General features: G+C 45.8%; 1 protein-coding gene and 1 long non-coding RNA gene across 2 annotated transcripts; one reads left to right on the top strand and one right to left on the bottom strand.

Moving 5' to 3' along the window:
• The first annotated feature begins 2,629 nt into the window (after positions 1–2,629).
• LOC120918429 (zinc finger homeobox protein 4-like) lies at positions 2,630–6,643 on the top strand. The gene is made up of 3 exons (XM_040329992.1): positions 2,630–2,987; positions 5,342–5,501; positions 5,602–6,643. The coding sequence occupies exons 1-3, from the start codon at positions 2,702–2,704 to the stop codon at positions 6,269–6,271; spliced, it is 1,116 nt and encodes a 371-aa protein (XP_040185926.1). The 5' UTR covers positions 2,630–2,701; the 3' UTR covers positions 6,272–6,643.
• LOC120918430 lies at positions 4,333–8,266 on the bottom strand. Its single transcript, XR_005744375.1, has 3 exons — positions 7,882–8,266; positions 6,710–6,811; positions 4,333–5,308 (listed from the first exon to the last, which is right to left on the bottom strand). It is a non-coding gene; the product is annotated as an uncharacterized LOC120918430 (long non-coding RNA).
• Between the last annotated feature and the right edge of the window lie 17,210 nt (positions 8,267–25,476).

Genomic DNA, 25,476 nt, shown 5'->3' with positions numbered 1-25,476 from the left:
CAGAGTATCACGCACCACAGAAATAAGAGCTCCAACAAATTCCTTGTCAGCAACTGACCCTGAAGCAGAGTCATCCTCACTGTCCATGTGGGTTAAGCCCGCATCCTCTGACACTACAGAACCAGAAGCAGCAATAGCATGGTCCGATTCTACGTCAGAGACATCCCCAGAAGCAGGCTCAGGGAGGGGGCGCTTTTTACCCCCCATCCGGGCGCCAGCCACTTCAAACCTGGCAGAAAAGACTCCAGGACAGCCGACATTGCCTCAACAGATGTGGCAGGGGGAGGGGCGTCAAGGATTAACTCAGGCATTGCTGGGGAAGAAGTCCCTGGTTCAGGCTCCATAATGCCCCAGCGCTGTGTCACTCTTACTGCAAGGCAGGAAAAAAAACCCACTGGTCACCTCCTGGCTGCTACTACAGAGTATTGGGGCCCCTGGGACTCACCACCCCTCCCTGGCAGCGCAGTCTGAGAGAAGGAAAAGGTGTGCTGAGACTGCCGGCTGCGCTGCGTCTGTCTCCCTCAGTCAGATTTGCGGTCTTTTTTGCAGCGCTAAAGCGGTCACACGAGGCCAAACGAATTCCAAGATGGCCGCCGAATGTGTACAAAAACAGCACAGGACCATGGAAAAATGGCCGCCGAGCTATATAGAGCGCGTCTCCGGCAAAATGGCGGCCGTTGCACATTTAAAACAGTGACACCGAAAAAATAGCATAGTACAAAAATCACACCATAGCCCCTGTAGTGAACACACACAGCCCCCTGCAGTGAACACACTCAGCCCCCGCTGCGCACACAGGCCCAGGTGTATCAGAGACCCCAGAAAAAGTAAACCCTCATAGCCGCTACCCAAGAAGGGAAAAGGAAAAAAAGGAGAGAGAGGAAAGCAGGACAAGCCCTCAGTCGACCTCCCAGGGGAAAATTCCAACCAGACCACTTACCTGAGCAAGGGCCACTACTTACCCGTCCTGCGACCACCGGCTGGAAGTATCCCAGACAGATCCAATGTCCGCTAAACGGCATGGCTGTCGGCCAGACACACTGTGACAAAGCCATAAAAGACCGATCATATGTGTGCCCTAGAACAAGATGTTCCCTGGCCGCCCCTGGAGCAACGGGGCCTGTCGTGGACATCCCAAAGCTGAGCTAAGGGCCGGCACACGCTCGATGGCCAAACATGGGGGGACTACAAGAGTCAAGACCCAGCCTGTCACCCTGTCGGCTGTTGATAGAGGAATCACAGGATTCAAAATGCAGGAACAAAATAATAAAAAGCGACAAAAATCGCAAGAAAGAAATCTCTAGAGTACAGGACTCCAGAAGTGCCTGACCTCTCCTGTCGTTAGGCAGAAAAAAACTGAGGCTGCTAGAGCAGGGTGTGGGTTATGCCCGGGAAACCACGCCCCCTGGGAGGAGCTGCACTAAGGAAAGGTTGTTAACACTTTAAGTGCTGTAAATTCTGCCTAAACTCTCCTGGAAGGAAGGTGCATAACCCTACTGTCAAAGGATGCTGTGTCCGTCCATGAACGAAAGAGAAAAGAGTTCTGCCCTTGATGCATACCACGTGTTATTTCTGGTTTGTTGATCATATCTCTAAGGCCGGGTACTCACGACCAAACATGTATGGTGAAAGCGGTCCGTCGGACCGTTTTCACCATACATGTCTGCCAGAGGGCTTCTGTACGATGGTTGTACACACCATCGTACAGAAGTCCGCGCGTAAACAATACGCGGGGCGTGTCCGCGGTGTCGCCGCGTCGATGACGCGGTGTCGCCGCGACAATGACGCAGCGACGTGGGCGGCCCGCCTTTAAAATGCTTCCACGCATGCGTCGAAGTCATTCGACGCATGCGAGGGACGGCGGGCGCCTGGACATGTACGGTAGGTCTGTACTGACGACCGTACATGTCCGAGCGGGCAGAATTCCAGCGGACTGTTTTAAAACAAGTCCAGGGATATTTGTCTGCTGGGAAAAGGCCCGGCGGGCAAATGTTTGCTGGAATTCGGCCCGCTCGCGCCCACACACGACCAAACATGTCTGCTGAAACTGGCCTGCGGACCAGTTTCAGCAGACATGTTTGGTCGTGAGTATGGGGCCTAAAAGTCTTTTGGAACAAATACAATATTAAATAACCTTTTTTGTAAAGTACTATGAGATATATAAATGCCTTAAAATGGCACTCAAACCAGAATGACAGAGTATAGCACATAGTATCATAATCACATATATACTATTTTTAATCAAACACCATATTTTTATACTTTCTATTTTGTGTTTTACTTACATATACTAAATGTTGCAATTTTAATAAGCTCTATACTTGATATCTACTAATGATCATTTAGACTATTAACACAAGTTGATTGCACCAATTTTTCATTTTTTATATATGTTTAGGCCCCTTTCACATTAAGGAGTTTTAGAGGCGTTTTTGCGCTAATTTTCCCGCTATAAAAACGTTAAAAAAACACCTCCCATGTATCTCAATGTAACCTTTCACACTGAGGAGTTTTGCTGGCTGGGCGTTGAAAAAAGTCTGACAAACAGCATTTTTGAAGCTTCTTTTGGGCGCAGAAAATAGCACTGTAAAAACGCCTATCCCCATAGAAATGAATGGGTACCGCTTTAAACCCGCAGTAATAGCGCTGTAATACCGCTCATAACCTGTGTGGAGGTCACATGATCGCACTAGAGTGAAGTATGCTGGGATACCAGGAAATCCGATTGAGAAGAGGAGAAACAGAAAGTGTCATCATGCAGGAAAGCAGCAGTAGACAAATGCAGCCAACATCTGCAGAAGTGAGAGAAGAAAGAGGCTCTGAACCAGAGGAATTTATAGAATCCATGAGAAATCACCCTGAACTATGGGACAAGAAGCATGAATGGTATTCCAACCGTTTAAAAAAAAGGGCAGCTTGGAATGCTGTGGCCCTAATCCACATTCATAATTGGGCTATCTTGGGCAAAAAAGATAAACAGGCAAAAAGTAAGTACACACCCTCATGTAATCTCTAGTGTAATCATAATCCCACTTTTTCTCTTCCTAATCCCACTTTTTCTAGTCCTAATCCCACTTTTTCTAGTCCTAATCCCACTTTTTCTCGTCCTAATCCCACTTTTTCTCGTCCTAATCCCACTTTTTCTCGTCCTAATCCCACTTTTTCTCGTCCTAATCCCACTTTTTCTAGTCCTAATCCCACTTTTTCTAGTCCTAATCCCACTTTTTCTAGTCCTAATCCCACTTTTTCTAGTCCTAATACCACTTTTTCTAGTCCTAATACCACTTTTTCTAGTCCTAATCCCACTTTTTCTCTTCCTAATCCCACTTTTTCTCTTCCTAATCCCACTTTTTCTAGTCCTAATCCCACTTTTTCTCTTCCTAATCCCACTTTTTCTAGTCCTAATCCCACTTTTTCTAGTCCTTTTACTACTCATAGAAGTGGATCTCTGACGATTCTAAGTGAGATTATGACTATTTGAAGTGGGATTATTACTATTTCAAGTGGGATTATGACTATGGGGGTGGGATTATGACTATTTGAAGTGGGATTATGACTATGGGGGTGGGATTATGACTATTTCAAGTGGGATTATGACTATGGGGGTGGGATTATGACTATTTCAAGTGGGATTATGACTATGGGGGTGGGATTATGACTATGGGGGTGGGATTATGACTATTTGAAGTGGGATTATGACTATTTCAAGTGGGATTATGACTATTTGAAGTGGGATTATGACTATGGGGGTGGGATTATGACTATGGGGGTGGGATTATGACTATTTGAAGTGGGATTATGACTATGGGGGTGGGATTATGACTATTTGAAGTGGGATTATGACTATGTGGGTGGGATTATGACTATTTGAAGTGGGATTATGACTATGGGGGTGGGATTATGACTATTTGAAGTGGGATTATGACTATGGGGGTGGGATTATGACTATTTGAAGTGGGATTATGACTATGTGGGTGGGATTATGACTATTTGAAGTGGGATTATGACTATGGGGGTGGGATTATGACTATTTGAAGTGGGATTATGACTATGGGGGTGGGATTATGACTATTTCAAGTGGGATTAGGACTACTATAATAGTCAAAATCCTCTATCTAATACTCCTAATTATATGAAGAATAGTCATATTTACTAATAGTATTATTAAACGAAGTTCTAGAAGTCCTAATCCCACTTATAATAGTCCAAGTCACATCCCTATTAGTCCCATACTTCTAAACCTAGTGCTTAATGTTTATACATATATAATGGACTAATTCTAATAAATAATATACCAAAATGATCGAGAGTGAATTTATAAAGACGCCAGTATTGCATTGATAAATTTAATAACACACTAGAATATCACATATATCTTAAGCTTTTAATGAAAGTATTAATGTCAACTATAGTGAAGCTGGTCAATTTAAACTTTAAATCATATCTTCCTGCCAACTCACTGCCCCGGCAGGACTCATAAAGTAGTCCGCAAATTCATCCCTAATTGAGAAACCCACTATTGGACCACGAACATGAATAAAATCTGCAGGTTCCATATTGTTTGCCAATGTATCCTCAAAATTTACTCCATCTCTCTCTCGTACTAAATTATGTAGCACACATGCAGCCTTTACTACCTTTGCTGCATTCTCTATTTTGAGATTCATTGGTTTGAGAAAGATTTGCCATTTGTTTGATAGTATACCAAAAGCACATTCTACCAGTCTACGTGCCCGACACAGCCTATAATTAAATATCCTTTTTCGTGTATCAAGATTTCTCAATGAAAAGGGCTTCATTAGATGTTCGTGAATAGCAAATGCATCATCGGCTACAAAAACAAATGGCATATCTGGTCCTTCTGTTCCGGGCAGGGGTTGGTTGTCAGGCAAATCTAGTTCATTAGATGCCAGTTTTTTTCCAAATTTACTATGCTTGAAAACACCAGAGTCTGCACTGCTTCCGAAAGCTCCAATATCAACATAAATAAATTTATAGTCTGCATCGACCACAGCCAATAGAACTATGGAAAAAAAATTTATAATTAAAAAATTGACTTCCACTATGGCATGGTTTTATTAACCTAATATGTTTTCCGTCAATAGCTCCTAAACAGTTTGGAAAGTTCGTTTTCATCCAAAAACGCTGGGCAATATCTTCCCATTTTTCTTTGCTTGGAATTGGCATGAATCTACATTTCAGGGTCCATATTGCATCACATGTTTGCTTCACAATTTCACTTATAGTTGAGATTCCAATTCTAAATTCATATTGCAGTGATGAATAACTATTCCCTGTGGCAAGATATCTGTAAAAATAAAATGATATTATTTATTTACAGTGAAAACCATCAAATCGCGATGGAAAACATTAAGGGATAATTATAGACGTGAACATCTCCGTCAAGAAAATGTGCGTAGTGGTTCGGGAGCAAAGGTTTCCCGGACATACTGCCATTATGCTGAGCTACAATTCTTGAAGCCAGTCATGCAGCAGAGACCGTAAGTATACTTAAAACTTTATCAAAAATGTTATTATTAACTAAAGTAATAAAATTACCGTGTAGCATAGTATAACCTTCTTTAATTTCCATTTGGGCAGAACTGAAAGCAATTTCAGCTCAGACAACACTGAGGACGAGGAGCAAGAGCATGAACCCGGGACTAGTGAGACCAATGAACCGCAGGATTTTGAGAATGAAGATCTACAGGACACTGTACAGCCACCCAAAAAGAGGGGAACGTACAGAAAAAAAACTAACAAAGAACAACATGTCGAATTAATAGAAGTAGTAAAACATCTCATTTCGGCACAAAAAAACGAAAGCAGTGAAATGCTCACCTTTTTCAAAAGCCTCATGCCACAGGTGGACAAAGTGGATCCCTCCCTACTGTGTGATCTACGAGTGGACATAATTAGACTTGTGCAAAATTATCAACATAAAACCGCAGACCTGTCCACAGCTGCTCGCCCCCCGACCCTTGGAAGTCAACCAGCATATCATGGAGGATATGGGCACCAGAATCCAGAAACTTCGTATAGTATTCCAAACTCATATCAGCCACACTTTAATCCAAACTTTATGCAAAACACCCCACAATATAATTTAAGGCCACAAATGGGACACTATGATTTCCCCCAACAATATTCTCAGATGCACCATCCTCCTCCTCCTCCTCCTCCTCCTCCTCCTCCTCCTCCTCCTCCTCCTCGTCCATCTATTTCGCAAGAGGAATCCCTCCTGCAGCAACTATATTACCAAGAGCCGTAAATTGGGTTGATAATTGTCGTAAAGTGATATTTTTTATGTTTTTTTGTCTACATTCTAGACATTTGTCAATTTTCGTAAAAATGAGGTGTAATGTAATGATTACCTTCAATATTTTTGTTATAAAAAAATATATATATTGATGTGTTTTTGATATGTTTCTTTTTGACAAAAAAAGAGAATAACTATGTACAAAAAATCTGGGTACATTTGTAAGTTGTTATAAATAGCCAACAAGGTTTTTAATTTGGGTGAATTTAACCCCGAAAATGTCTTGATATAGATGCATTTATTTTCTAAATGTTGACATTTAGTATTTTGAAGAATAAAAATATTGACAAATGTTCAATTACCGTAAATAAATCTTTGTGTTCCAAAAAACTGATTTTGTTATAGTATTCTGCAATGTTACTAAAAAAAAAGAAAAAAATATCCAATTACCGTAACGTTATAAGTAAGCGTTCGCATGGTGAGATTGCATCCCTGCAATTAGTATCCTGTCTTGACAAGAATGGTGTCAGAAGATCAAGAAGAAAGTCAAATCTTAAAAAAAAAAGGTGGGGTTAAAATTGTAGAGTGTGATTAGGGTAAGCTTCGGAGTTTGGGACTATAGGAAGGAGATTTACGAGTATTCAAAGTGTGTTTTGTTAACAAAAATGAGATTAGGATTATTAAAAAACGGAATTATGTTTTCTATCGATCCTAATCAATAACCCTAAAACTAATCCCGCTAATTAAATAGACAAATCAATAACCCTAACCCTAATCCCGCTAATTAAATAGACAAATCAATAACCCTAACCCTAATCCCGCTAATTAATGATATTAATCAATAACCCTAACCCCGCTAATTAAATAGACAAATCAATAACCCTAACCCTAATCCCGCTAATTAAATAGACAAATCAATAACCCTAATCCCGCTAATTAATGATATTAATCAATAACCCTAACCCTAATCCCGCTAATTAAATAGACAAATCAATAACCCTAACCCTAATCCCGCTAATTAATGATATTAATCAATAACCCTAACCCTAATCCCACTAATTAATGATATTAATCAATAACCCTAACCCTAATCCCGCTAATTAAATAGACAAATCAATAACCCTAACCCTAATCTCGCTAATTAAATAGACAAATCAATAACCCTAACCCTAATCCCGCTAATTAATGATATTAATCAATAACCCTAACCCTAATCCCGCTAATTAAATAGACAAATCAATAACCCTAACCCTAATCTCGCTAATTAAATAGACAAATCAATAACCCTAACCCTAATCCCGCTAATTAATGATATTAATCAATAACCCTAACCCTAATCCCGCTAATTAAATAGACAAATCAATAACCCTAACCCTAATCCCGCTAATTAAATAGACAAATCAATAACCCTAACCCCGCTAATTAATGATATTAATCAATAACCCTAATCCCGCTAATTATAGTTTAAGGTTTATGCATAATGATTTTAAACAAGTGGCAGTAGGATTATGTTTCATGAGTTGTGTTTTGGAGTAGAAGGGGTGGGATTAGGGTTTTTAAGGCAAGAACTGGGATGATGGACTACAGGGTCTGGCTTTGACAAGTAGGATATTTTTACTTACGTTGAGATGCTCATCCGAGTATAATTTCTGAATTTATCAGGGTGCTCTCTCAGTTCACGATAAAGTAGTACAAATTGTCCTCTCTCAGAATGCATTTGGTGGATGGGATGAACCCAAAAACGACGTTGCGGTCTCTGTTGGAGAATACACAAACAACAAAAGCAGCTCATAATACTCCATCTTATCCTTGTACTCTTTCCTTTACGAAAATACAGGAAGTAGACAGGATATGATGTCAGGGGGTGGTGTTTCTTTTATAAAGCTGATGCTTGAAAAACGTTTTCAAAACGCTGTAATAATGCATGGGCGTTAGCGCTATTTTTACCGCAAACGCGGTAAAATCGCGGTAAAAACGCGCTAATAACGCACATCGTTTTTACCGCGTTTTTGTAACTCCTCAATGTGAAAGGGGCCTTATTTCACAACATTCTATGTCACAGTATATAAACACTTTTAAAAAAGTTTATTTTCACTATATTGGTTATAACACATATGTGTTTTCACACATGGGGTTCCCTTCTGTCTTATATATATGTTTTCTATTTCACATACGATAGTACCCCATGTGTGACACATCAAGGGTTTTAAAGTGTTCTTTTGATTAATGATCACCTGCGGGTTGATTAGTGAAACGCCCCACTCACCTTCTTCCCCTCTATTTAAACACAGGCCCAGATTCTCAAAAGAGATACGCCGTCGTATCTCTGAGTCGCGCCGTCGTATCTATGCGCCTGATTCTTAGAATCAGTTACGCATAGATATCCATTAGATCCGACAGGCGTGAGTCTCTTACGCTGTCGGATCTAAACTGCTTTTTTTTTTTACCGCTAGGTGGCGCTTCCAACGAATTCCGCGTTGAGTATGCAAATTAGCTAGATACGCAAATTCCCGAACGTACGCGCGGCAGACGCAGTAAAGTTACGACGTTTACGTTAGTCTTTTCCCGGCGTATAGTTGCCCCTGCTATATGGTGGCATAAGTGCGGCGTAACAATGTTAAGTATGGCCGTCGTTCCCGCGTTGAAATTTGAAAATTTTGCGTTGTTTGCGTAACTCGTCCGTGAATGGGGCTGGACGTAATTTACGTCCACGTCAAAACCAATATGTCCTTGCGGCGTATTAGGAGCAATGCACACTGGGAGATTTCCACGGACGGCGAATGCGCTGTTCGGGAAAAACTTCAATCACGTCGGGTCACACAACATTAACATAAAACACGCCCCCCTGTCCCACATTTGAATTAGGCGGGCTTACGCCGGCCGATTTACGCTATGCCGCCGCAACTTACAGAGCAAGTGTTTTGAGAATACAGCACTTGCCCGTCTAAGTTGCGGCGGCGTAACGTAAATCGGATACGTTAAGCCGCCGCAGAGATGCGCCAATCTACGTGAATCTGGGCCACAGTTTTTTGTCACTGCTCACTAGCTACGACTAAGCATCGAAAGATGTGAAACATGTCAGCCACCCTTTTCCTTTTGTCCACCTCTCCTTTTTGACTGCACTGTTTTTGGTTGTTTTGTGTTTTGGAATTTTTTTGCTGAATAAAGACATTGTTTCAAGGAGAGAAAAGCCCGGAGCTAAAACAAAGAATGCCATAGGCGGAGGGCTGGCATGACGGGGGTTAAGCTGGGAATAAAAGAGAGAGGGTAGGGGATTGGCAGGAAGAAACAGGCGAGGGGGAGGGCAGGGCAGTATAAAAAGTAAGAGCCCTCCCACCTCTGTAACACTGCCCCTAGTGAATTTGCAGCCATGTCACGGATTCAGGAGCTCTTAGAGGAGCTCAGGGCCGAAGCCTCTTCCAGGGGGCGAGCCTCGGTTCAGGAGAACCTGGGGCCTATTATGGAGCCGCCTGCGGTGGGTCCACAGACAAGGGGGAGAGAGTCAGCGCGAGCTAGGCGCTCTAAGCCGCCTGAGCGCTGCTCTCCTGACCTCTCCCCAAGAGCCACGCGCCCAGGGAATCCCGCTACTCGGGCCCCGTCGGGCCCCCCCGCCAAGCGCCGCAACGCTCCCGCCGGGGGGGTCACCGGACGGAATCCCCAGCCATCGCGCAGCTCTACGGGCGGCCGCTCCAGGAGCTCTGGGTCGGCCGATTCGCACGTGCGCCAACAGGAACCGGAGCGCGCGGGCCCCTCACACCACGCGGTCTGTCGCGTGGGGGGGCCTCGGCAGGAAGAATCGAGGGCCGCGAACCGCGGGCCTAGCACCTCCGCGGCCGGGTCTCTAGGCCGGATGGATGGGAGTTCGGGCAGGACGGCAACCAGGAGTAAAGCCTGCAGGGCTGGAGGGAGCCCCCCCGAGCGGAAAAAGCGGCGACAAAATCGTGCGGCGGGTCCGCCACGAGGGGGCGGAGCCAGAACGTGGCAGGACCTTTCCCCTCCAGGGATCTTTCCCCTGGGGGGTTCTCATCTGTGGAGGTCGATCTGGCTGTGGACAGGTCAGAAGGAGAACTTTCCGGATCTGAGGGGTTCAACGCGGCGATCGCAGCAGCGGTGGATTCGGGACGGTTGGCTGGGGCAGCATCCCCCAGGCAACCCCGTAAGTCCTCTCAAAATATAACTGCTACTGCTGGGGATGGAGATGGGGGGGCCAGTGGTAGCCAGACAGTGGTCAGGAAGGATTTTCCTAGGGGGGGGAGGAGGCTGGTTTTAAGGGTTTTTTAGAAGGGATTAAAGAGCTGGTGTCCCGTTTTGAGCAGGGGGGGAGAGGTCAGCCCAGCGGGGGCTTGGGGGTCTCCGCAGAATAGTGGTGCATTGTCTGGTGCAGTTGCGAGGACGACGGACACAGGGGGGGTGCAGGCCGCATCGCCCGTGGTGTCACCACCCGCCCCCGCTCCGGCTTCGGTGGAGGGGCACAGGGAAAAGGGGAGGAGGTCGCCAAGGCACCTGCGGAAAGGCAGGATGTGGTCAGGCTGGACGATGCGTCCAAGTGTGAAATGTATGTGTGTTTCGAAGGGCCGTTGGGGACACACTTGAAGGCGGAGGTGCACGAAAAAATAGGTAAAGGTGAGTACGTGGAGATCTTTTCGCTTTTGCCCCTGGAGAAGTTCAACCTGGACAGGGTAAAACCGGACGACTACAAGAAAGGAGACGAGGAAAAACGTAGGTATCGTCTCATTCCGCGTACCTTCTCGAATTGGCTGCAGGCCTTCGGCATTCTAGCTAGTGTGATTAGCACTAAGAAGCCGGAGTGCGGTGCGGCGCTTTTTGGGTATCAAGACTCCATAGGGGAGGCCTATAGGGTTTATGGGGGCACAGCCTGGCTGCGCTATGATGAGCAGTTTAGGCAGCGGATGGCGATGCGTCCGGATTTGAGGTGGGACCACAAGGACATAAACTTGTGGGTCCGCCTTATGACGGCCGCACGGGCGCCAAATCAGTTTTTTCGAGACGGGGCCGGCGGGTCGTCTTCCTCTGGACAGTCGGCCAGTAAAACGAAAGGGGTTTGTTGGCAATACAACGCCGGCAACTGCAAGTTCAGGTCTTCGTGCAGATTCAAACACGAATGTTCTGGCTGCGGGGGATCTCACACCCAGGCGAGATGTTTCAAACAAGGAAAAGGTCGGTCAGGTGAGTTTGGCAACAAGAGGGACGACTCCGGTGATGGTGGGAAGGATGCGGCCGTTTCTAAGTAGGTATCTGGACAGGCAGGCCGCCCGCTTGCTGGAGGAGGGTTTTGGGGAGGGATTCAGGATTCCATGCTCGTTGCGGGACATTCCGCCGGTTCCTCGCAATTTGCGGTCGGCTTTCCGTCATCCTGACGTGGTTTCTGAGAAACTACTGAAGGAGGTGGCTTTGGGGCGTATGGCGGGCCCGTTCGCAGAGAACCCCTTGCCAGAATTGGTGGTGTCGCCGTTGGGGGTGGTTCCAAAAAAGGAGCCTAACAAATTTCGGTTAATCCACCACCTTTCTTTTCCAAAAGGGGGGTCGGTGAATGACACCATAGACCCCGATACCTGTGCGGTTAAGTACACGTCCTTTGATGCGGCGGTGGCGTGGGTGCGGCATTACGGTCAGGGGGCACTGTTAGCCAAGGACGATGTGGAAGCCGCCTTTCGGCTGCTACCGGTGCACCCCGACAGCTTCCGCCTGTTGGGGTGCACTTGGAAGAACGAGTTCTTCATTGATCGTTGCCTGCCCATGGGCTGTTCGATATCGTGCGCCCTGTTCGAGCAGTTCAGTTCGTTTCTGGAATGGGTGGTCAGGGACGTATCAGGGGTTAGTTCCATCATCCACTACCTAGATGACTTCGTGTGCGTGGGACCGGCCGGATCCAGGACGTGTGCGGTACTATTAGGGACACTGGAGCACCTTTTTGGGGATCACGATAGACTCGGCCGCCATGGAGTGCCGTTTGCCGGATGGCAAAGTTGATGCGCTGAAGGAAGAAGTTAGAGGTATGTTGTCGTCTCAGAAGGTAACGCTGCGAGCTCTCCAATCCTTGCTGGGCAAGCTCAATTTTGCGTGTCGCATTATACCCATGGGCAGGGCCTTTTGTCGACGGCTGTCGGCCAGCACGGCAGGGGTGCGTTCACCGCATAATTTTATCCGTTTGGGAAAAACGCACAGGCAGGATTTGCGTGTGTGGCACAGCTTTTTGGAGTCCTTTAACGGGAGGGCCATGTGGATGGCGGGGCCGGTTAGCAACTATGACATGGAGTTGTTTACAGATGCAGAGGGTTCCACGGGATTTGGAGCCTTTTTCCAAGGAAAATGGTGTGCGGGCGCTTGGCCGCCGTGTTGGGTACAGGCGGGTTTCACAAAAAACCTGGTGCTCCTGGAATTGTTTCCGGTGGTGCTGGCAGTGGAACTGTGGGGGGAGTCCTTTCGGGATCGAAAGGTTCGTTTCCACGTAGACAACATGGGAGTCGTTCAGGTGCTTAACAAAATGTCCGCTTCATCGCCACCGGTGGTGAGTATGCTTCAGAGGCTAACCTTACGTTGCATGCAATTGAATATATTTATTTATGCAGTGCACATCCCTGGGGTTGAAAACGTCATCGCTGATGCGTTATCTCGTTTTCAGTGGGACAGGTTTCGGGAGTTGGCGCCGGAGGAAAGAGGACTCACCTGTCCCGAAGGGCTGTGGAAAATTGCCTTGGAGTAGCGCAAGGGTGGATTCGCAGGTCGGTGAGTGAGACGACGTGGGCCGCCTACAGCAAGGTTTGGCAGGAGTGGGAGGATGTAGTACGCGATACTGGGGTCGACGTCAAGGGTCCGGATGGATGGTTACTGGTGTTGTATTTTGTGTCGAGGTTAATGGAGGGAGGTGCATCGGTTTCGGGCCTGAATAAGAAGGTGGCGGCATTGGCATTTTTATTAAAATGGCAAGGCCTGCCGGATTTCACTAAAGAATTTTGGGTGAGACAGGCACTAAAGGGATATAGGCGGGGTAAGCCCAACAAGGATGCCAGACGACCAGTGTCGTTTGGGGTGCTGAAGGGTTTGTTCGAGTGTTTGCCGGAGGTCTGTGCCTCGGCCTATGAAGTCGCATTATTTTGCGCGGCATTTGCGTTAGCCTTCTTTGGGGAATTGGTTAGCCCTTCCAAGAAGATACAGGGAGGGATCTGGAGAAGCGAGGTAAGTTGCGAGAGTGATAGGGTGACACTCTGGCTGAGAAAATCCAAGACGGATCAAAAGGGGAAAGGGAAACGGGTCTTGGTTTTTGGGGTACCGGGGTCGCCGGTATGTCCGGTGGGGGCGATAAGTAGTTTTTTGGAGAACCGCCCGGAGGTCGGGCAGTCCTTCTTGATACATGCAGATGGGTCTCCTCTATCCAGGTTTCAATTCACGGCGGTATTTCGCTCTGGTTTGAGGTTCTTGGGCCTGGCGGACAAGGAATATTCAGCCCACTCGTTTAGGATTGGAGCAGCTACAGAGGCAGCCAGGAGTGGTTTAGATGATGAGTCAGTGAAAGAAATAGGGAGATGGGAGTCTAATAGGTTTCGTATTTATGTACGCCCTCATTTGTTAGTCCAGTTGTAAAAAAAAAAAAAAAAAAAGAGGAAGAAAAGGGGGACCGTTAGAGGGGGGGGGGACTGATAACTGTGTGGTGTTGTGAAGCTTATTAGTTGGGGCGGCTAGGTTACGCTGGAGATATTTTCTTTTGTCTTACAGGTTCGGCGCCGGCCCTGGTATGGATCATGGGGCACTCCTATGTGTATTGGGGGGCAAAGAGGGCTGAGGCCAGACCGGAAGGTAGACAGCTGGGGTTTCCTAGGGAGGAGGCTAGGATTCACTGGATAGGGGTACGTGGGATGCTTTGGAGCAGGCTTGTGCCCGAGGTGCATAAATATGCGCGGCTGGACAGACCGCCCGATGTCCTAATTTTGCACGTGGGTGGGAACGACCTCGGCCTGAAGTCCATGTTAGATCTGACTAAGGACATAAAGTTTGACGTCCTCAGGCTACGCATGGCTTTTCCAGAGATGGTGGTAGTGTGGTCAGACATGGTGTCTCGCACGTCGTGGCGCCTTGCCAGATCTTGGGGGGGCATCAACAGGGCCAGGAGAAAGGTAAACAGGGTCATTGGGAGGTTCATGGAGAGGAACGGGGGGTTGGTCATTCGGCACATGGAGCTGGAGGGGACATGGCGGTATTTGCGCAGGGATGGGGTGCATTTGACAGATGTAGGAATAGACATGTGGGTGCTGGGTCTGCAGGATGGCATAAAGAGGGCCCTTAGGGTGTGGAGGGTCGCCCAACTGTAAAGGTGTTTACAGTGGTGCGCTGTGGCGGGTGGCGGTCGTGTTGCAGGAGGAGGAAATACCAGTAAAACATGGGTCAGGACTTGTCGTTGGTATGGGTCCTGAGGTTTGGGATTACAGCCAGCGGAGGCTTAGCTGGAAGTAATGGAAATGGGGCACTGCGGTCAAGTTTGTCTTTGAGCCAGTAAGTCGGCTTGAGGCCTATTATCGGAAGAAGAAGGCCGCAGTGCAGGAATGGCACAAAAAGTTTTAATAAAGGTTTCCTGCAATATTGATCACACCTTGGGTTATGGAAATTTGGTTTTGAGTTATGTTAAAGTTTTTATATTTTTAAATAAAGGAGGCTGCTACGGCCATGTTTACTCCACACCCTCGGTTTGGTCTAAAGTTACTTGATAAGGTATAGTAATGTATGTAAGGGGTAAAATCTGAAGTGACATAGATTATACAACAGTCATGCGGCAGTCCAGGAATTTTCTCTATCTAATGCACCTGTGCACAGCCAGCACCCTTTTTGGTTCAGTGGGACGGAAGCATAGCAGAGGGATCAGCAGTTTTCAGAGCGGTATTTTCTTTTACCTCTGGCTTCTTCTGAGGAGATACGGTCTGCCTGATCAATTTGTGAATTGGCTACAAGTTTTGTACAGCTGAAAGCTTCCCTCTTATCAACGGTTGGGTGTGCCGGGCCTTTGCTGTGGATTCTGGCGTCCGGAAGGGTTGCCCGTTGAGCAGGGCCGGTACAAGGGGTGGGCGGGATGGGCGAATGCCCTGGGCGCTACCATTTGCTATAGGAGGGGGGCGCAGGTGATGTTCTGCCACAGCTGCCAGTGTGTACACCTATGTGTCATAGCCAGCGGGCAGCAGCACTGTACAAATTGTGTGTGCCGAGTCACGAGTGCGCTCCTGCATCCGTCACCTCCCTCTCTGCCCTGTCAGCTTCAGTGTTTAGTCCTGCTCCCCCTACGGAGGAGTCTCGTAGTTCCTGCCAGCGGCGTGACGTCACTCACGGCCGGAGGCGAGGTGGGAGGTCTCCGAGGAGCGCAGGGAGCTGTGTCGGCGCTGTGAGCTAGAGGAGCTGAGGACTCGAGAAGCCTGGCTCTAGCTGGAAGCTAGCAGACAGTGAGTGTGCGGAGTACGGACTGAAGTCACTGAACTTGTGTAAAGTAAGCAGAAGAGCAGATTAATAAATGGCTGGATTGGGGAGGGGAGGAGGCTGCTGAGGCGAGGTTAATGAACACTGTATTAAGAAAAAACTGATAAAAAATATGTTTTTACGTTACTGATAAATTAACAGGATGTTGGATATGATCCAACAATGTCACCTCACAGTTTTTAAAAAGATTTTATTTCAGCCACATTTAAAATAAACCCCTAGACTAACAAAGGAAAATGAATCAAAGGTAAGAAGCATGCATGTTCTCAGATATATACAAGATACCGTACTTCAATTAAAATGTACAGTATATAATTGCAATATTTTTTCTTAGATTTTACATAGAATAGGGAGGAATTAAAAAAAGGTTATTTTTTTTGTTTTCGGTGTCTTACTGCAGAAATCTCTCTTCACGTCTGGCCATGGGAAATTAAATTAGAGCGAATTCCCCCAAACCGTGGAGGGGGGCGCAGTTTGCCATCTTCGCCCTGGGCACCAAATTGCCTTGTCCCAGCACTGCCGCTGAGCCCTCTTCTGTACGTCTTTGCGGTGGACCCCTTCGTAAGGAGGCTAGACTGCGGGCGTCTGGAGGGGGTTCCGGTGGGGCCTGTCGGGTGTCCGGTTTCGGCGGTGAGGGTTGTGGCCTACGCGGACGATGTCTCGGTGGTGGTATCTGATCATTAAGGAGGCCCGCTTTGTGGGATCCCAGATTGGGTGCTACTCCGAGGCGTCGGGCTCGCTAGTCAATTGGGATAACTGTGAAGTTTTTTGGATAGGGAAGAAGGGGGAGCAGGTTCCCCTTCCGGACGTGTTCCCCACGCCCGTGCCAGAGATCCGAGTCCTAGGCATTCATTTCGGCCTGGGTGACTATCCCAAGCTAAATTGGGAGCGCAGGCTGGTGAGTGCCACTCGGAAGGTGAAGGCCTGGAAAGGTTGGAAACTTTCCTTGAGGGAAAGGGTAAGCTTGGTTAAAACGTACTTACTGCCTGAATTTCTCTTTGTGAGCTACGTGTGTCTTTTGCCAGCATCTCTCTATGCTCGAGTCTATGGTCATTTTTTCCTGCTGTTGTGGGGAAACAGACTGAACCTGATCAAGAGGGAGGTCACATTCTGCCAGCGAAGGCAAGGAGGGTTAGACATGGTCAACCCGGTGGTGTTCTTCGTCACCATCTTTGTTAAATACAACTTGCAGTCCATTTTTGTGGACGTGCTTTCCTGGTGGGAATGTTCATGCAAGGACTGGCTCTTGCTGTTCTTGAGGGAATGGGAGGGAGGGGGGAGGACAGGTGATCTCAGGAGATCGCATGGGTATCTCCCGTCCTACGTCCCCCTGACATTGAAGGTACTGAGGCAGTGGCGGATAACTGCCCTTGAGGTGGGCTCTCTAGGTCGGCGTGAGCTGTACCCGAGGGTCATGGCCTCGGACATTTTGAAGCCCCTGTCTTTAAGGGACTGTCCAGAAAGAGTCCTCACGGAGGGATCAGCCCTCCTGAATTCTTCCAGCATTCCGAATAAGTTTTGGGATCTTGCATGGAGGTTAGTGTTGCTCACGAATATTCGCATTGCGAATATTCGTTACGAATATGGCATATTCGAATATTCGCGAGTAACTCGAATTTCGCAGCCAAAATTCGCTATTCCGAATATTCATATTTTTTCAAATGTATTTTTAAAACAGATCACATCCTATCGACGTCTAAAAGCATTGCTGGTATGATTAGAGACCCTGGGCCGAGGAGCTAAGCTGAGGCGATCCTTTTATGTTGCCGAATATTCGCAATCGCAAATATTCGATTTCCGAATATTCGCGAATACTTTCTCCGCCCTTCTTTTGCATCAGAGCCAATCAGAGTTCTCCTACCACAGTTGTCAAAATTTCGCAATCAATTTCGCATTCGCATTAGCGAAATTTCGCAAAAAAAATGTTTTGATAAAATATCACGAATATTCGATTTTAGCGAATATTTCACGAATATTCGTCTATATATTCGTGATATATCGCGAAATCGAATATGGCGTATTCCGCTCAACACTAATGGAGGTCGTTCCATGGACGACTGTACGTCCGTGCAAATCTCAAATATAGGAATCTAGGGGACAGGAACATTGGAGACCATGGACCATTTTCTGACATTGGCTACCCCCGCCTTCCGGCCCTGACCCCCGCTGAGAGAGTGTACGGTGACTTCAGGGTCCACAGGGCATTTGAGTTGTCGTCACTTTATTTAGTCAGCGTAGTTGTGCTTTACTACACTTGGCACGCTCGGTGTTTGGTGTCCACTAGGGACAAAATCCTGTCTGTGCATGAGGTGGTGGTCAATATCTTTCGGGAATTGGTGAAGGTGCCGGATCTGGAGAGGGGTAGGGTCGGGCCCGAGAGGTGTGCCCATTTATAGAGGGGGTTCCTCATCAAGCCCCCTTAGGCCACGACCCTGCCCCTCTCCTGTAACGTCTCACGAACAATTCTGCACTAAATACAATTGTGCTTCTTTCCCAGTTAACTCTCATCCGTTACTTCCTTCCCAAACCTTCTTCCTGAAGAGTCTCTCACTTGAAGTTCAACTATAGTTACTTCCTTCTTTCTAATTAGCCTGTGACTTCCTGTTAAGCTGCTGGGTGGCCTATTTAAGCTCCTAGCACTAACCAGGAAGTGTTCCTTTATTTTGGCTGACACAACGCCTCTGTCGGTTGGGTATCCAGACGCACTTGCTTTGAACTTTAGCTTCCTGACCTGGACCAGGAGTCTTCACTGCCTGCTTCACCAGCCTTACCTGTCTGGACCCTTGGAGCCTGAACTTATGCCTGCATCATTCACTTCAGTATCGCAAGTACCCTGATGTTGTTATGCATTGCTATCCTATGAACTGCCCTGCCTGCTAATTATGTATGCTAACCAGGAATTGCTGCAGCCATAGTCTCTCTATGTTTGGTACTTCTAATAAGGATCCTGCCATGACTTCTACATTCTAAGTCACCAAGTATAAACGGAAGTCTTGCATGCCTACGTACCTCCTTCTCAAATGTTATTTTGTGCACATATACTACCTATTACTTTGAGGACTTTGCCGTTAAGGTTATTTACATGCCACGCATGCTCGGCTACTTCTGCATTTAACTAGTATCAGTTCTACCTGGACTTTATACTTATTTGTTTGAGTTTTCACTGGCGCCTATGAAGGAATATGCGCCATGTTTCTTGACTGAGACTGTGATGGTAGGATTCCAAACTCTCTGCACACAAGAGTGAAACCTGGGTCCGAAACTGAGTAGTCTCCGCAGTTGAGATCCTAACTCCCAAATAATATCCGGCGTAACGTTACATAATAAAGAAACCAATAAAATGGATCCAGTGGAGATTGCTTCTCATCTAATGGGTCTCTCACAACAGGTAGATACCCTTCCTGCTACTGTCCATGAGTTACGATTGGAAAATGAGGCTCTGCGCAGTCATACTAGCCCAAATATTGCCTCTTATAGAGAACGACCTAAACCCAAGGTCTCACCTCCTGAACCTTTTTCTGGGAACAGAAAAATGTTTCATCAATTCATCAGTTCCTGTAATTTAATATTTTAGTTAAGGCCTTGTACCTATTATTCTGACAGGATCAAGATACTTACTCTAATCTCTTACCTCAGGGGAGAACCCAGAGCGTGGGCGACCAGGAAGTCAGGACACTCTCTACTTTGCAGATAAAGAAAGGAGCTGTGTGTCCTAAAGATAGTGTAGTGGTTATGGCTTTGGTGCGGGCTCAGCAATTCAGCATTCCCACACATTTTCCTCGGGAAATGCATTTTCTAGTTAGTGGGAATGCTTAATAAGCATTCCCAGCATTGATATTTGTTTTTTATTAGTGGGAATGCTTTTTTTTTTTTAATCAAAACGACGTTTATTGAGCATAAAGTCAAGGTGGTTACAGACAGTGCAATAATCGGTGCAACATACACCACAAGCAAGGATACATAGTAATGTCAAGTGTATGGACATGACAGACATAACAAAGACAGAGTTAATGTCATATGGAAATGCGGAACAATACATGGGAACAGGATAAATTAGAGATGGGGCCGTGACCCAGAGGTACCCAGCAGGTGCGTATGGGGGGGTTCATCCAGTAGGAGTATCGCAGGTGGAAGCTTCCCCCAACCATCTATCCCAGATCTGGTTATATTTACCGGAACAACCCCTATGAACATAAAGAAGCTTTTTAAAAGGGTAGGGTATCATTAACAGCTTTGATCCATTGTTGCAGGGTAGGGGGGGGACCCCTCAGCCAGGTTCTCGCTATCTGAAGCCTTGCAAGGAACAACGTCTCTTGCAAAAATTTGTTGAGATATTTCTCTGCCTCAGACAGCGAAAATAGCCCGAACAAACATTGTCGGGGGCTAAGAGAGAGGGGGGAGCCCATGCGGTCATGGAGAAACCGGACCACCTGGGTCCAGAAGCCTTGCACGCAGGGGCACTCCCAAATAAGGTGGTAAAAGGTAGCTTCAGGAGAGTCACAGCCCGGGCAGTTAGGGTTGCTACCCGGCCTAAACTTTGAGATACGGCGAGGCGTCAGATAGGACCGATACAAAATGTATAGTTGGGTGAGGCGGTCTGAAATTTTAGGAGAGACTAGTCTACAGTTAATAAGGACTTCGTCCCAGTCACCCGCCGACAGCACCCCCAGATCAGGCTTCCAACGGGACTTAGCCTGCTGGAGAGTGGCAGTCGTCGAGGGAACCACGAGGTATGAATAGAATTGGGAGATCAGTTTCTTGGGGTCCGAACCCAGAACGATATCAACGGGAAGCGGAATCTCGAGCAACGGAATATTAGTACCGAATTGTGTGGTGACTGCATGACGAAGCTGAAGATAGCGGAAGAACATATGATTGGCTAGGGTGTGGGTATCCTTAAGGGATTGGAAGGACCTGACCGAACCGTGCGCGACGACTTGTGTAAGATAGATAATTCCGCTCCTGACCCAAATACCATGGTCAGGGACCATGGCAAGCTCAGGCAAGATAGGATTATCCCAAAGGGGTGTATGAGAGTGTGGAGAGGGAGCCTTGCCGACTGACATGGCAATGTGCCAGATTTTGCGGTGATGAAAGAGCAGTTGGTTCCCGACGTCCGCCCGCCTACAGTTACGAGGTTCACAGAACATGATCTGAAAGGGGTGCGAGACCGGGCCGGGGGTCTTAGCACACCATGGCCAAGTGGGAATGCTTTAATAAGCATTCCCAGTATTGATATTCGTTTTTTAGTGGGAATGCTTTAATAAGCATTCCCAGTATTGATATCCGTAAATTTATTATTAGTGGGAATGCTTTAACCAGTAGCCGACCGCCCACCGCCGTTCTACGTCGGCAGGTCGGCTCGGCTGGGCGAGAGCACGTAGTATAACGTCCTCTCTCCCAGCCGCCACTAGGGGCGCGCGCCGCCCGCTCGCCCCCGACTCCCGTGCATGTGCCCGACGGGCGCGATCGCCGCCGGGCACACGCGATCGCTCGGAACAGAGCGGGGACCGGGAGCTGTGTGTGTAAACACACAGCTCCCGGTCCTATCAGCGGGGGAAACGCTGATCTTCTGTTCATACAATGTATGAACAGAGGATCAGCTAGTGAGGCCACCCCCCCCCCCCCCACAGTAAGAACACACCCAGGCATACTTAACCCCTTCCCCGCCCCCTAGTGTTAACCCCTTCACTGCCAGTGGCATTTTTATAGTAATCCAATGCATTTTTATAGCACTGATCGCTATAAAAATGCCAATGGTCCTAAAAATGTGTCAAAAGTGTCCGAAGTGTCCGCCATAATGTCGCAATACCGAAAAAAAAAACATATTAATAAAAATGACATAAAAATACCCCCTATTTTGTAAACGCTATAACTTTTGCGCAAACCAATCAATAAACGCTTATTGCGATTTTTTTTTACGAAAAATATGTAGAAGAATACGTATCGGCCTAAACTGAGGAAAAATTTTTTTTTTTTCGATATTTTTGGGGGATATTTATTATGGCAAAAAGTAAAAAATATTCATTTTTTTCAAAATTGTCGCTCTATTTTTGTTTATAGCGCAAAAAATAAAAACCGCAGAGGTGATCAAATACCACCAAAAGAAAGCTCTATTTGTGGGGAAAAAAGGACGCCAATTTTGTTTGTGAGCCACGTCGCACGACCGCGCAATTGTCTGTTAAAGCGACGCAGTCCCGAATCGCAAAAAGTACTCTGGTCTTTGGGCAGCAATATGGTCCGGGGGGTAAGTGGTTAACCACTTTCCCACCGGACCATTTGTCAGCCTTAAGACCAGAGGTGTTTTTACAATTTTCCACTGCGCTGCTTTAACTGGTAATTGCGCGGCCATACAATGTTGTACCCAAACAAAATTTGCGTCCTTTTTTTCCCACAAATAGAGCTTTCTTTTGATGGTATTTGATTGCCTCTGCGATTTTTAATGTTTGCGATATAAACGGAAAAAGAGCGAAAATTTTGAGAAAAAATGATATTTTCTACTTTTTGTTATAAGAAAAATCGAACAAACTCAATTTTAGTCATACATTTTGGCCAAAATGTATTCAGCCACATGTCTTTAGTAAAAAAAATGCCAATAAGCGTATATTTATTGGTTTGCGCAAAAGTTATAGCATCTACAAACTAGGGTACATTTTCTGGAATTTACACAGCTTTTATTTTATGACTGCCTATCTCAATTCTTGAGGTGCTAAAATAGCAGGGAAGTACAAAACCCCCCCAAATGACCCCATTTTGGAAAGTAGACACCCCAAGGAACCTGCTGAAAGGCATGTTGAGTCCATTGAATATTTTTTTTTTTTGTAACAAGTGATTGAATAATGACAAAAAAAAAAAAAGAAATTACAAAAAGTTGTCACTAAATGATATATTGCTCACACATGCCATAGTTATATGTGGAATTGCACCCCAAAATACATTCTCCTGCTTCTCCTGAGTACGGGGATACCACATGTGTGAGACTTTTTGGGAGCCCAACCACGTACGGGGCCCCGAAAATCAAGCACCGCCTTCAGGATTTCTAAGGGCGCAAATTTTTGATTTCACTTCTCACTACCTAAGACAGTTTTGAAGGCCATAAAATGCCCAAATAGCACAAAATCCCCCCAAATGACCCCATTTTGGAAAGTAGACACCCCAAGGAATCTGCTGAGGGGCATATTGAGCCCACTGAATATTTTTTTTTTTTGTACCAAGTGATTGAATAATGACAAAAAAAAAAAAAAGAAAAAAGAAATTACAAAAAGTTGTAACTAAATGATATATTGCTCATACATGCCATGGTTATATGTGGAATTGCACCCCAAAATACATTCTGCTGCTTCTCCTGAGTACGGGGATACCACATGTGTGGGACTTTTTGCGAGTCTAGCCGCGTACGGGACCCCGAAAACCAAGCATCGCCTTCAGGATTTCTAAGGGCGCAAATTTTTTATTTCACTCCTCACTACCTATCACAGTTTTGAAGGCCATAAAATGCCCAAATAGCACAAACCCCCCCCAAATGACCCCATTTTGGAAAGTAGACACCCCAGGCTATTTGCTGAGAGGCATGTTGAGTCCATGGAATATTTAATATTTTGCCACAAGTTGCGGGAATATGACAATTTTTATTTTTTTTGCACAAAGTTGTCACTAAATGATATATTGCTCACACATGCCATGGGCATATGTGGAATTACACCCCAAAATACATTCTGCAGCTTCTCCTGAGTACGGGAATACCACATGTGTGGGACTTTTTGGGAGCCTAGCCGCGTACGGGACCCCGAAAACCAAGCACGGCCTTCAGGATTTCTAAGGGCATACATTTTTGATTTCACTCCTCACTACCGATCACTACCTATCACAGTATTGAAGGCCATAAAAGGCCAAGATGGCACACAACCCCCCCAAATGACCCCATTTTGGAAAGTAGACACCCCAAGCTATTTTCTGAGAGGCATTTTGAGTTCATGGAATATTTTATATCTTGCCACCAGTTGCTGGAATATGACAAACTTTTTTTTTTTTTTTTGCACAAAGTTGTCACTAAATGATATATTGCTCACACATGCCATGGTTATATGTGGAATTGCACCCCAAAATACATTCTGCTGCTTCTCCTGAGTACGGGGATACCACATGTGTGGGACTTTTCGGGAGCCTAGCCGCGTACGGGGCCCCGAAAACCAAGCACCGCCTTCAGGATTTCTAAGGGCGCAAATTTTTGATTTCACTCCTCGCTGCCTATCACAGTTTCGGAGGCCATGGAATTCCCAGATGGCAGACAACCCCCCCAAATGACCCCATTTTGGAAAGTAGACACCCCAAGCTATTTTCTGAGAGGCATGGTGAGTATTTTACAGCGCTCATTTATTTTTGAAAATGAAGAAAGATATATATATATATATATATTTTTTTTTCTTTTTTCAATTTTCAAATCTTTGTGACAAAAAGCAAGATCTGCAAAATACTCAACATACCTCTCAGCAAATAGCTTGGGGTGTCTACTTTCCAAAATGGGGTCATTTGGGGGGGTTTTGTGCCATCTGGGCATTCCATGGCCTCCGAAACTGTGATAGGTAGTGAGGAGTGAAATCAAAAATTTACACCCTTAGAAAGCCTGAAGGTGGTGATTGGTTTTTGGGGTCCCGTACGCGGCTAGGCTCCCAAAAAGTCCCAAACATGTGGTATCCCCGTACTCAGAAGAAGCAGCAGAATGTATTTTGGGGTGTAATTCCACATATGCCCATGGCATGTTTGAGCAATATATCATTTAGTGACAACTTTGTGCAAAAAAAATAAAATAAAATAATAATAATTCTCTTTCCTACAACTTGTGTCAAAATATAAAATATTCCATGGACTCGAGATGCCTCTCAGCAAATAGCTTGGGGTGTCTACTTTCCAAAATGGGGTCATTTGGGGGGGTTTTGAACTGTCCTGGCATTTTATGAACAACATTTATAAGCTTATGTCACACATTACCCACTCTTCTAACCACTTGAAGAAAAAGCCCTTTCTGACACTGTTTGTTTACATAAAAACATATTATTTTTTTGCAAGAAAGTTAAGTTGAACCCCCAAACATTATATATTATTTTAAAGCAAAGGCCCTACAGATTAAAATGGTGGGTGTTGCATTGTTTTTTACGTCGCAGTATTTGCGCAGCGATTTTTCAAATGCATTTTTTTGGGCAAAAATACATATTTTTTTATTTTAATGCACTAAAACACACTATATTGCCCAAATGTTTGATGAAATAAAAAAGATGATCTTAGGCCGAGTACATGGATACCAAACACGACATGCTTTAAAATTGCGCACAAATGCGCAGTGGCGACAAACTACATACATTTTTAAAAGCCTTTAAAAGCCTCTACGGGTTACCACATTAGATTTACAGAGGAGGTCTACTGCTAAAATTACTGCCCTCGATCTGACCTTCGCGGTGATACCTCACATGCATGGTACAATTGCTGTTTACATATGACGCCAAACCGACGCTTGCGTTCGCCTTTGCGCAAGAGCAGGGGGGGACAGGGGTGCTTTTTTTTTTTTTTTTTTTTTTATTATTATTTAATTTGCTTTTTTAATTTTATTTTAAACTGTTCCTTACTTTTTTTTATTATTTTTATAATTTTTATTGCCATCTTAGGGCATGTAAATATCCCCTATGATAGCAATAGTTAGTGACAGGTACTCTTTTTTGAAAAAATTGGGGTCTATTAGACCCTAG

The sequence above is a fragment of the Rana temporaria genome, chromosome 12 (assembly GCF_905171775.1).
Source record: "Rana temporaria chromosome 12, aRanTem1.1, whole genome shotgun sequence".
In the NCBI taxonomy this organism is placed as follows: domain Eukaryota; kingdom Metazoa; phylum Chordata; class Amphibia; order Anura; family Ranidae; genus Rana; species Rana temporaria.
Note: the sequence above shows the minus strand (reverse complement) of the source record. Positions and strands in the feature narration are given on the sequence as shown.